This window comes from Molossus molossus, unplaced genomic scaffold (assembly GCF_014108415.1).
Source record: "Molossus molossus isolate mMolMol1 unplaced genomic scaffold, mMolMol1.p scaffold_m16_p_21, whole genome shotgun sequence".
In the NCBI taxonomy this organism is placed as follows: Eukaryota; Metazoa; Chordata; class Mammalia; order Chiroptera; family Molossidae; genus Molossus; species Molossus molossus.
In genome coordinates this window covers 36,922,395-36,934,878 of record NW_023425357.1, presented here as the reverse complement: position 1 = coordinate 36,934,878, position 12,484 = coordinate 36,922,395, and the positions used below count along the sequence as shown (strand labels likewise).

Genomic DNA, 12,484 nt, shown 5'->3' with positions numbered 1-12,484 from the left:
AGCCTCTAGTCTTGTCACCAGTGTGCCTGCCTACCTGCCTTATTGCCCCATGCCTCATCTGCCCAGGGACAAGTCCAAGAAACTGGCGGAGCAGGCTGCAGCCATCGTCTGTCTGAGGAGCCAGGGCCTCCCTGAGGGTCGGCTGGGTGAGGAGAGCCCTTCCTTTCACAAACGAAAGAGGGAGGTACCTGACCAAGACTCTGGGGGCCCCAGAGCTCAGGAGCCAGCAATACCTGGGGAGCTGTGCAAGAAGCCCTTTGTAACCGTGGGAAGTGGTAAAGAGAGCCCCCTGGAAGGCTGGTGACCACTGTCTCTACCCTGGTGAGCCTGGCTGTAAGATGACCGTGGGTACAGAGCATGAACCAGATGCTATTGGACAGTTTGCTGCCCCTGTCTGACAGGTGTTAAGAGATTCTGGCCTGGGCCATCAGCCTGCAGCATGGGCCAAGGGGTGCCCAGAGTGCCCATCTCTCTTGGTAGGTCTGAGTAGCAGGGCCAAGTTCCCAGTTATCTCAGTATTTTCTATGAAAACGGGGGCTTTTTCAGGTGGCACCTCCCTAACCTGACATTGGTACAGTGCAATAAAGACCTTCTACCCTTACCTATGGCTGGCTGCTTCAGCTTTGGGCACCTTCACACACGGACTGATGGATGAGCTGACATAATTATTTTACTTCCACCCTCTGTGAAGAGCTGGAGCTTCCTAAAAAACTTATCTCCTAGCTATCTTTATGTGTCTGGGTGGAAGTGGGGGGCAAGTTAGCACTTTTAGGGCTCAATGAATTTGAGCTGAACCAGGAAGGTCCAAGAAGCCCATTCTACTGATGGTAAACCTGAGGCAATGGCCATCAGTTGGCTTTACTGATGAGAAGATATGGAAGCTGGGGAAATGGTTTGGGTTATTTGGACCAGCTCAGGCAAGTTGGGAATGCTGGGTCTGAGCTCCAGCTGTCAAGCACACACCTATGCGGTGCCTGATCTGGGCAGAGGACACGAGATTGCTGATTACAACAATTTGGGGCCCTTGTGATTGCCTACCCATACCACTGCCCCACCCCCCCCACCCCCCCATCCCTTTTGAGCGGGAAGGAAGTGGCAGATTCTCTTTAATTTCCTCCTAGCAGTGAGAAGCAAACAAACAGCTACCACACTGAACTCCTTGGGGCCCCCCCCCCACCCCCGCACTTACTGGGAGGGGCATTTTGACCAAAGGTCCCTGCTAAGTGCCACTATTGCTTCCTCAGCTGTAAACACACTGTTTCTCCTCCCCTTTTCCAAGCTCTGTGAGAAGGGGGGATTCCCTTCTGGGCCAAGGCCATGCTCCCCTGACCTCCCTAGGGTCAGGCTCCTGTGCCAGCCAGCAGCCTCTGGCCCTTCCAGCCTGAGTCAAGGGTTGGGCCAGTGAGGCCTCTGTCTCAGTCCCAGAGCTACCCCTCCCTGCACCCATATTACTCTTCTGTGTACAGATAAGGATACTGTACTACCAGTGGCCTCCCAGAGTCTGTGGCTATCTAACCTTGGGCAAGTTACTTCTAGTCCTTTGAGGCCAAGGGTCCTCCTCCAAGAGTGGGATTAGCTGTTCCCTGCCTGCTTGAAGCTGGTTGGAGGATAAATAGGCTAGCCCTGTGATATGCACACGATGTGGCTAATGGGATCACTCCATGCTGATCCTGCCCTAACTGCCCAGACCAGTGCTCCCAGAAAAGGGACCCCAACCAGGAGAGTGACTGAGGCTTGGTCTGGTCTCAGCCCTCAAGCTTTAGGTACCATTTCTGATTTTTCTTACTAAAATTGTTTCAATAAAAATGCTCTATTTGCCTTTCCTTATATCTTGACTGGAATAGGGCAGACAGTGAGACCCCAGTTAATACCCTCTACCCACCCCCCAGGCATCCTGAGCCAAGGGAGGACCCTTGTGGACCCAGGTACTCAGTCATAAGATCCACTTCCCCAGTGGGGTTGGGCTTTGTCCTCCAGCCTCTTTGCCCACCATTGTGGTTTCCTGGGGAAACCCCTCTCTGGCAGGGTCAGATTCATTTCTGGGTTATGGAGAAGGAGAGGCAGGGGTAGAAGTCAGCTTAAGAAAGAGGTTGGAGTGTGGGGACTTTGAGGGTCCAGGAAAAGTATTGGGGAGAGGGTCATTCACAGTGGAGCAGGTAGGTAGGGGCTAGTGTATATACCATGACTAAGGATGTCTGACAAAGATCCTGGTTGAATATGTTGACCCACAAATGGTCTCACTTTAGCATACCTCAGTGATGCCTGCCCTGATCTCAGAGTGACCTGCCTAAGGCCTGGGACTGAATGGAGGGCCCTGTCAGGTCTGAAAGCTCCATCCACTGTTCTCACCATGCCCATCTTAAACTGAGGCCACTTGGACACCCAAACTTCTCTTTGACCTAGTAGCCACAACACTTATCCATCCATTCCAGCCATCTTGATTGAGGACTTACTCTTAGCTCATCACATTTTGGGGATAAGTGGTTTTGATATGAACACGAGAAAGAGGGATGAGAGGGTGGCAGGTCTTCCAAAGACCACAGCAAGAAGACTGGACTTTGTGCAGATGAATGGGGAACCTGCAGCCCTGTACTCTTAGTGCCTTCCAGGTGTTACTCTTTTTTTTTTTTTTTATCCTCACCTGAGAGCACTCTTGCATTTATCTTCAGACAGAGTGGGAGGGAGAGAGGGAGGAAGAGAGAGAGGGAGAAACATCGATGTGAGAGAGACACATTGAGTGGCCGCCACCCACATGACCCCAACCAGAGCCGGGGATACACTACAACCAACGCATGTGCCCTTAGCAGGAACTGAACCCGGGACTCTCTGGTCCGCAGGCCAATGCTCTAACCACTGAGTCAAACTGGCTAGGGCCCAGGTGTCACTCTTGCTCAGAACTCTTCCATGGCTCTTCACTGCCCTCTGGATCAAGTCCAAACTCCTTAGCCTAGCATTTGAGGACAAAGTGCTGACCCTGTCTTCTCAGCACCCTGTGCTGACTTCAGCACCTAGTTTTCAAATGTAGACTGGAGCTGCTCAAGGACAGTCCTTGTGTCCCCGATGGCCAGCCTTGTCATGTGGGTGGCGAGGAGGCACAGAAGTACCAAACAAGAGCTTAGAGGGAGGGGATGTGTGTCACGGAGAGGAAGTTTTCTAAACTCTGACTTTCCTCCAAGTCTCCTGTTTCTTCTGTGGAACAAGGGGGGCTGGACTGGGCTAAACTGTATCATCCCATGGCTCAGAGGCCATAGGAGAGCCTTCAATAATGGGGGCTCAGAGCCAGGCCTGGGACAGCTGATGAAATAGATGGCTTTATCTAAATCTCAGGTCTGGCAGGCATTCACACAGGAGGGAGAGGGGGCGGGGCATTCAGGGACCCACACAGCTGGCCCAGTCTAGGGTTCTATGTACTGCACTGGTCCCCTGAGCTTCCCAGTTTCCCAGGGCTCTCAGAAGGCTGGAGGTGAGTCAGATGGCCTCCTGCCATCTACGAAAGCTTTGGAGCTGGCCTGAGGAAGAGCTCATGGAGGAGGTCCTGGCCCTAATTAAGAAAAAGGGATGGAGAGAGTTTGAGTATTGCTGTGTGTATGTGGTAGTGGGGGCCTGTTACAGCCTGCAGAGTTTCCAGCCATTGCTGCCTTTCTTACAAAAGTGACATTCTTCCTAAAGTGGATGCCCACCACTGCCCCAGCCCTTATCACTCCATAATAGGGTTCTCAGTTTCCTCCAGACCAAAAACCTTCCCCAAGACCTGACCCCTTCTAAGTTTTCTTCAATTTTAGTGGCTGAGAACACTACTGCATCACCTAGCGTTTGATGAATGCATTTTTCAAGTCATCTGCAGCTTCTGTGGTTCCTTCCTATGGATCGAGCTGACAGGTCTAGTTTCCCATTGCTTTTCCTCTGGCCTGGCAGGCTGAGTCTGTGGTTTAGGTAAAGTCCTATCTGGAGGGCAAAGAAGCTAGATAATGGTCCTTTTTCTCCAACCATATGATAACCTGGGAGTTATGTGTGTGGGAGCAGGGAGACACATCTTGAAATTGTATTGTTTTATGGGGAGGGGGAGGTAAGTTGGACAACCTTCTGGGATCTTTTTATACCAGGGTCATGTTATATATGGTACTAATGGGCAGGCCAACCATCTGCCTGGGGCAGGCTTTGCAAAGTTAGTGTGGCTTTTGGCCTCTAAGTTCTACACTCAGCCCCTCAAACTTGGAGGACAGCTTCTTTGGAGGATGTCACACCCAATTAATGCCATTTGCTCCCTCTCCTTGACCACTGTTATCCTCTCCTGCCTCCAACCTCCCCCACTCCCAATTCAGTTGTTTTCCATTCAGTATTCTGAACATGGAAGTACCCTACTCAAAACCCTTCTGTGGATCCCTAATGCCCTCAGGATAAAGTCCAGATACCTTGTAGTGGCTTGCATCACTGTCCATTCATCTGGCCTTACCTTTGACTTCTCACTGTACTTTTGGTCTCCAAGTCTTTAGAAATCTGTTCTCTGTCTGGAACCGTCTTCCTCACCGCTTGCCCATCTCTCTAATTCGTATTTAGCCCTGTGGAGAATTTGTAGCCAGCAGGATTATGAACCTTCTCTGAGCTCCTGGCACAGCCCTACCTAATCTCTTAGCACAGTGATTATGGAATTGCTGTCCTCTCCCTGACCCCTGAAGGGAGACTGATTTATTTCTGTGTCCCCACTAGGTTCCTCCACAACGCCTTTGTGGAGATGCTGCTCCCTGTGGGGCCTGGAGCTAGGGGAGTTGGTCACCTCCTCCTCTTCCAGCTCCCCGTCCACCCTGCGCCTCGGAGCAGCTGTAAATAAACAAGCCAGGTTCAGCTTCTTCAGGCATGGCCTCCATTCTGGGCCCCGGAGGAGGCGTCTTAGAACATCTCAGGGGAAGACTGGCCTGCTGGGGAGGGGCCAAGAGTGTAAACGGTTCTTTAGACAGTGTGTCACTTCCCCACTAACAGTCATTTGGTTTGGGTAGCAGGATCCCTCCCGCTTTCTTGTGTACTGGGAGGCAGAGGTCACGATTCCGAGAATGTCGCGAGTTCACAAGGGGCTTTCCAACTTCCAGCAGGGGACAGACCCTGCCTGTCGGGCTTTGCTTCGGCTTTGAAGGCGCAGCCTGTCCTCAACGGAGCAGCTGCTAGACCAGCTCATAGAGGCAGATAAGGCATAACCAGTGAAGTGAAGAACCCGCCCCTACAGCGACACAGAGCTCAGACTCAGGACTCCAAGGGCAGTCCAGGTCTCTGGCTCCGCCCCACCCAGGCTCGGTCTGCTCCCTGCCCTCCTGAGACCCCGCCATTAGGCTTGGGTTTGGGTATGAGGGTTTGAATACCGTCCACATAATCTTCCGGGGCCCTGATATCTTTCCCAAACCTAGTCAAGTGGAGTAATACTGCAGCAGCTCCTCACGGAACTCATAACCTCAGGGCTCTGGTACCCCTTCCTCAACATGAGCCCCGCCCAATAAGGAAAGGGATTTCTCCGATTGGCCGGTGTTGGGCTCCTTAATCCGATTAGAGAGGGCTATCGACTTGACAACCTGTTTTACAAATTAAGAAGGGAATAGAGGCCAAACTACAACTCCCAAGAGGTAGCGGGGCGCTCCATATTCACGTGACTTCCTTCTCCGGGGGACAGGGTCATGCGGTAGGCCAGTGAGAGGGCGGGGCCATCGGGTTAGCCCGCGGCCCCGGTGGCCTATGGGGCGGTCTGGTCAGACGGGCGTGCAGTTGGGGGCGGGGGCGGGGGCGGGCGCGCGCCGGCGGCTGCGACGGCTGTTGCGGGGCGGGGAATGTCGTCTACGGTGACTGGCGGTTTAGGCACCAACTGCTGGCAGTGGCGGTAGCTCCTGGTGCAGCTCGGCGCACGGCCAGCGCTAGAGCTCGGAACCGAACGCTGGGCGTCGCGTTCACCTCCCGGAAAGTTTGTCGCGGAGCCTCTATCTTCTGGCCGGCGCGGCCCGGCATGAAGCGGCGCTGAGGAGACGCCGCCGCCGCCGTAGCCGCCGCCGCCGCCTGAGGAGGAGCCACAGCACCCTGGGCCACGCCGATGACTACTGCAAACTGTGGCGCCCACGACGAGCTCGACTTCAAACTCGTCTTTGGCGAGGAAGGGACGCCGGCGCCGCCGCCCCTGGGCTCGCGGCCTGCAGGTGGGTGCCGGGCCGGGCGGGACCGAGGAGCTTTCTCTCCTTTTCTCGCTCGCACGAGCGCCTTGCCCTCTCTCTGGTGCTTTGGTCGTTCGGTGTCTGGTAACACCGTGTGTGCGTGCGTGTGGTGAGTGTAGAGCGGGTTTAAATCGCTGAGGAGGCGTGTGGCCGCAGCGACGTGGAAGTGGCCGCGGGCTTGGCTGGAAGCGAACGAACTAGTGGGGAACTCGACTCTGGGACGCCTGTTGGACTCCTGGGGTTTGGAGGCCGAGGGTCGGGGCCACTGCCCAAGTGGCGTCTGGTTGTCGCTGCTTTGCTAGCGTGGTGCGGAGAAAAATGTCCCTGTGAAGTGTAAGCGCACTTGGTTTTTCATCTGTTCTTAGTCTTTTAAAGTCTTTATTTGAAAGATGCACATTCTTGAAGTATAGGAGCTCTCTAAAATTCGTGCACATGTCTTGTTAAATCTACTTTGCTGGGAGAGTAATGCTATGGTGTTAAGAGTTCCACTTTATTTCTAAGTGTAACATAACGGGACTTTCTGAAAACTAGGTTTCTTTTCTTGAGCAAAGTGTTTCAGAATATTAGAAGAAAGTGGGGTACTTTGTTCATAATTCTCGAAAGTTCTAGAAGTCAGTTTTTATTTTAAGAAAAAGCTTACCTAGGAAGATGGTTTAAAGGAGATCGTGAATTGGTAAGGTTGGGCACCATAATACATGTTCAGACCAATCAGGAAATAGAAACAATGGCTGGGGACTTAAGAGCTCTCTTGTGACCTGGTTTGAAATACTGTGGTTCATTAAGTTCACTTTTCCTATACATGTCTAGGCGAACTTAAAAATTTTTTTTTTCCTTTATTGAATTTTGAGAGAGAGAAAGGGAGAGGGAGAGAGAGATAGAAACATCTATGAGAGAGTACCTGTCTATTGGTCGCCTCCTGCATGCCCCCAACTGGGGATTTGGCCCACAACCTGGACATGTGCCCTGACCAGCGACCTCTTGGTGCATGAGTCTACATTCAACCACTGAGCCACACTGGCGGGGCTCTAGGCGAACTTTAAAAGGGAGATGGTAAGACTAATTAATCCCTATGTATTCTTTCTGGGTATTAGGTGAATTACTTCATGTTAATATTGATGTTCAACAGACTGTTTTGTAGAGTTGCATTGAAAAACATACTTGAATGTGAGGCATGAGGATTCTCTGGGCCAAATTTGTCTTAACAGTCCTTTTAGTCTTTATAGGTTAGATGTCTTTTTCAACATTATAAATAATTTACAATAGTTATTTGTTGGCTGTGTTTATTTTAATTCCACTGACATTATTTGAACACTTATTATGTCGAAGGTACTGTTAGGTATTTTGTAGTGTTAGATGCAAAGAGGACTGAGGCCCCTCAAGGAACTTGGGAAGTGGGATTGGGGGGCACATAACCCAAATAACTATGCTAGTAGGCACACTGAATGGTGGCTCATGTTATAAGAGGTAGAAAGGGGAAATGTTGCATTTGTGGAGAAGTCGGCATTGAATTGTACTTAGATTATTGGGATTTAACAAAATAAAAACAACTAAGTTGAGTATTTTCATTGTAAGGAACATATACAATTGATGATGTCGGGAAACTTATTGGGCACAAACTTGAGAAGAACACATTGTATACCAAAATATATGATCAATAAAGATGTTAGCCAGGCTAGGCTCCAGGTAAAAAAGCAAACAAAGGAAGGCAGCCCAGAGTCAGCTGAGGTTTTGGGATATAGATAAGTCACAAAGCTGGGTTTATTTGCAATTATCAGGATTGATCAGCCCAGGGTCTATTTCTAAGGCTCTTCTCTACTCGGCTCTCTCCAGCCCCTCACCCCATCCCAATTTTAAAAAAAAAAGATGTTAACCAACCATATGGGTAATTAAGGAGTATCATCATGTAAATAGGAATTGTATGTACATACAAAATATTGAATAACATTTAAAACCCATAAAAACAGCTTTTGAAAAAACATCAGTGTGAGAGCCCCCAAAAGCCCCCAAAACCATTTTGATATTAATATGGGTCTTTAGAAGGAGTTAAGGTTTGGAACTTCTATTATAACTGAAATTCCCAAAGTTAAACTTGAACAGTTTTATTTGTGACAAAAAAAGGTCACTTAAAAATATTACAGTAGCTATCTTTTATATTTTTTTCATTAAGGTGAAATATATGACATAAACCATTTTAAAGGGAATGATTCAGTGGCATTTTGTGCATTCGCAGTGTTGTGCAATCACTACTTCTATCTAGATCCAAAATATTTTCATCAACCCAAAAGGAAACCCTGAACCTATTAAGCAGTTGTTCCTCATTCTTCCTAACCCCTTCCCAGTTCCTGGTAGCCTAGTCCCTAATCTGGGATCTGTCTCTGGATTTACCTATTCTGGACATTTTGTATAAATGGAATCATATGTGACCTTTTGTGTCTGGCTTCTTTCACTTAGCATAGTGTTTTTTGTGGTTCAACCATGTTGTAGAACAATATGAGTACTTCATTCCTTTCTATGGCTAAATAATATTCTATTGTATATATTCCCTAATTTGTTTATCCATTGATGGTGAATAGTGCTGCTGTGAATACTGGCAGCTAATTTTTAAATTCTCTTTAGAAAGATATATATTCAGAGCTAAGGTTTAAAAATTATTGGTTCACAAAATTAGTTTTCATTTTAATAAGCATAATTACGTGTGTAGTTTGAAGAAACTAAGTGGATTGACTGACATACTTTTAGGAAGATAATATGCAGTAAAGTGGGCCATGAGAATAAGATTACTTGGTAGAATTCAGGTCAGTATTATGTTATATCAGTGTTTTTACTTTTGAATTCTTTCCTGTAGTGCCTTTAATACAATATACACCCAATATTTGTTGAATTAATGAATAAATACTTAAATTTTGAGTCAGTGCTCACTTTTTCTTTTTTGTGTGTGTGGTAGAGGATGTTGATGAGACTTGTTCTTTGGCTTTTATTGGTCAGATCCATAAGACAGAAGATCTTGGCAATTATAGGCTACAGGTTTTCTATCTCTAAAGATTTTTTTGTTTTATTTATTTTTTGTCAATCCTCACTCGAGAATATTTTCCCATTGATTTTTAGGTAGAGTGGAAGGGAGGGAGGGCGAGGGGGAGAGAGGGAAACATTGATGTGAGAGACATATCCATTGACTGCGTCCCACTCAACCTCAAAGGGGTGTATGGGAGGGTGTCATCTGCAACCCAGGTATGTGCCCTTGACCCAGAATTGAACCCAGGACTTTTCTGTCCACAGGCCAATGCTCTAATCGCTGATCCAAACCAGCCAGGGCCATTTCTAAAGTTTTGAGAGAACTTGTATTACATCTAATTTCCATTCAGAAGAATTTTGAAAAACATTTAGGGAGATGGGTAGAGGATGGAGACTGAGGATAAGTCAAAGGGCTGAATTTAGTGAATGTCCTAAGCAAGCTTGTTAAAGTACAAATTAGATGATTTGATACTTGATCATGTCAGTTATGTTTGTGACCGACTTTTAAAGATTTTTGCTTACTGAGGTGTTTTGAGATTTTTTCCATTAAAGAACATTTAAGACCCTAGAGTCTTTAGCTTTTGTTTGTTTTATACTGTGAGGACAGTGCTAGCTTTGATTTTCACAGTTAAAAATGAATCAGACTAGTTTGTTTAAATTTTCTTTTACTTAATATCTAGCTTCAAAATGAAGATATACCTCAATAATAGAGAATTTAAAATTGTCAAGTGTTTAATGTAGTTTATTAACATTATTTGCCATTATAAAGGGCAGCTTCTGGTGCTCTATTTTAGTGTACTGATTATATATCTCTAAATTAGTTTGATGTTATAATAATATTTACTTTTCAAAATCAAAATTTTATTCTCAGGGTTTATTCATTACTAAATATTGACTTTCTAGTCCTGAATGAAAGTCATTGGGAGGAGTGTGTGTTATACTGTGTGTAGTATGTTCTCTACAATCACTTTTTATTTTTTACTTATTTAAAAAAAAATTATTTTTCCTTTATTGATTTTAGGGAGAGGAAGTGAGAAGGAGAGAGAGAGAGAAACATCGAGGAGAGAGAACATCGATTGGCCACCTCTTGCATTCCCCCACTGGAGATCAGGCCCACAACCTGGGCATGTGTCCTGACCAGGAATTGAACCAGTGACCTTTGGTGCATGGGTCGGTGCTCAGCCACTGAGCCACACTGGCTGGACTCTGCTGTCACTTTTTAAAAGGGGAAAAATATCTTAGCTATAATATATATTTTTGTAAGAAATATCTTATCTTTTTGATATCATGTGTAATTTTGTCAGATACCACTTTAATACCTAACTTAAAAATTTTTTTTTTTAGTTCTCACCCGAGGATATTGTTTCATTTATTTTCAGACAGAATGGGAGAGAGAGAGAAAGAAACATCGAAGCAAAAGAGACATATCAACTGGTTGCCTCCCTCATGACCCAGACTGGTGCTGGGGACCAAACCACAACCGAGGTATACACCCCTGACTGGAACTGAACCTGTGACTTTTTGGTCTTGGGGCCGAAGCTCCCACTGCTGAGCCAAACCAGTCCAGGCTACCCAACTTTTTCATGTGTAAAGTTGAGGAGTTTTTCCTAGGTCATTGTCTAGTCTTTAATATGTTTTTATTGATTTTTTTTCTCTTTAATGATTTTTAGAGAGGGAGAGGAAGGGAGAGGAAGAGAGAGATATAAACATCGATTGGCCACCTCCTGCATGACCCCACTGGGGATTTGGCCCACAACCTTGGGCATATGCCCTGACCAGGAATCAAACCAGTGACCTCTTGATGCATGGGCCAATGCTCAACCAGTTAGCCACACCAGCTGGGTTCATTGTCTAGTCTTTAATTTGTAGTGTTTTTACTTTGTTTAGTGCTTGGAAATCTGATTCATGGGTTCTTTGTAACCTACTGTCCTGAGTTTTATTTTCTCATTTTTCAGTTTTTATTGGTAATTTTACTCAACATTTTTGTTTATCTTGTGTTAAATGAGATAGTGTACTGTTTGTACTGGATTGATTGATTGATTGATTGATTGATTTAATCAGTCCTCACCCGAGGACATTTTTCCATTCTTCGTTCAGATCGAGTGGGAGGGAGAGAGAGGAAGAGAGAGGGAGAAACATCAACGTGAAAGGGACACATGGAGTGGCTGCCTCCCACACGACCAACCAAGGCCGGGGACAAACTGCAGCTGCAGTACGTGCCCTTAGCAGGAACCGAACCCAGGTCTCTCTGGACTGCAGGCCGATGCTCTAACTGCTGAGCCAAACCAGCCAGGGGTGATAGTGTACTGTTTAAAGCTCTTGGCACAGTGTCCTTGGTCCAGTGGTCATCGTTAAGTGGTGGTAGTTAACATTTCTTTGAAAAGCACATACAGCCCTGGCCGGTTTGGCTCAGCGGTTAGAGCGTCGGCCTGCGGTACGGAGAGACCCGGCTTCGGTTCCCGCTACGGGCATGTACCTCGGTTGCAGTTTGTCCCCGGCCCTGGTTGGTCGTGCGGGTGGCAGCCACTCGATGTGTCCCTTCACATCAATGTTTCTCTCTCTCTCTCTTCCTCTCTCTCCCTCCTGCTCTATCTGAACAAAAAATGGAAAAATGTCCTCGGGTGAGGATAAAAAAAAAATAAATAAAAAAAATAAAAAGCACATACAAAAAAACTGGTGTAGGTTATTTTTAACCTCCTCCTCTTTCTTTTTTTTTTTTTTTATCCTCACCCGAGGATATTTTTTCATTTTTTGTACAGATAGAGTGGGAGGGAGAGAGAGGAAGGGAGAGAGAGAGAAACATCGACGTGAAGGGACACATCGAGTGGCTGCCACCCGCACGACCAACCAGGGCCGGGGACAAACTGCAACCGAAGTACGTGCCCTTAGCGGGAACCGAACCCGGGTCTCTCCGGACCGCAGGCCGACGCTCTAACCGCTGAGCCAAACTGGCCAGGGCTTCTTTTTTTTTTTTTAAAATCATCCTCACCCGAGGACATTTTTCTATTTTTTTGTTTAGATAGAGTGGGAGGGAGAGAGAGAGAGGGAAACATCGATGTGAAAGGGACACATCGAGTGGTCGCCATCCACACGACCCAACCAGGGCCGGGGACAAACTGCATCCGAGGCACGTGCCCTTACCGGGAACCGAACCTGGGTCTCTCTGGACCGCAGGTCGACGCTCTAACCCCTGAGCCAAACCGGCCAGGGCTAACTTCCTCCTGTTTCCTAGACCCTTTTCTCTATGCTAAACTAACATATTGGAGAGCCAGTCATTTAAACCTTAC

At 47.2% G+C, this 12,484-nt stretch overlaps 2 protein-coding genes across 9 annotated transcripts in view; both read left to right on the top strand.

The window, feature by feature from the left end:
* Positions 1–644, top strand: part of DUS2 (dihydrouridine synthase 2) — a 41,436-nt gene extending 40,792 nt beyond the window's left edge. For 3 of the 4 annotated variants that reach the window (XM_036273918.1, XM_036273916.1, XM_036273917.1), the window contains one exon: positions 67–304. In XM_036273918.1, coding sequence (XP_036129811.1) covers positions 67–304 — 238 coding nt within the window. Of the gene's footprint in view, positions 1–66 lie in introns of all 4 variants that reach the window. The other variant, XM_036273915.1, reaches the window with a different exon arrangement.
* Positions 645–5,841: 5,197 nt separating this feature from the next.
* Positions 5,842–12,484, top strand: part of NFATC3 (nuclear factor of activated T cells 3) — a 133,522-nt gene continuing 126,879 nt past the window's right edge. For 3 of the 5 annotated variants that reach the window (XM_036275781.1, XM_036275780.1, XM_036275779.1), the window contains exon 1: positions 6,040–6,170. In XM_036275781.1, the coding sequence (XP_036131674.1) occupies positions 6,068–6,170 (103 nt within the window). In that variant the 5' untranslated portion in view covers positions 6,040–6,067. Of the gene's footprint in view, positions 6,171–12,484 lie in introns of all 5 variants that reach the window. The other 2 variants (XM_036275778.1, XM_036275777.1) reach the window with 2 other exon arrangements.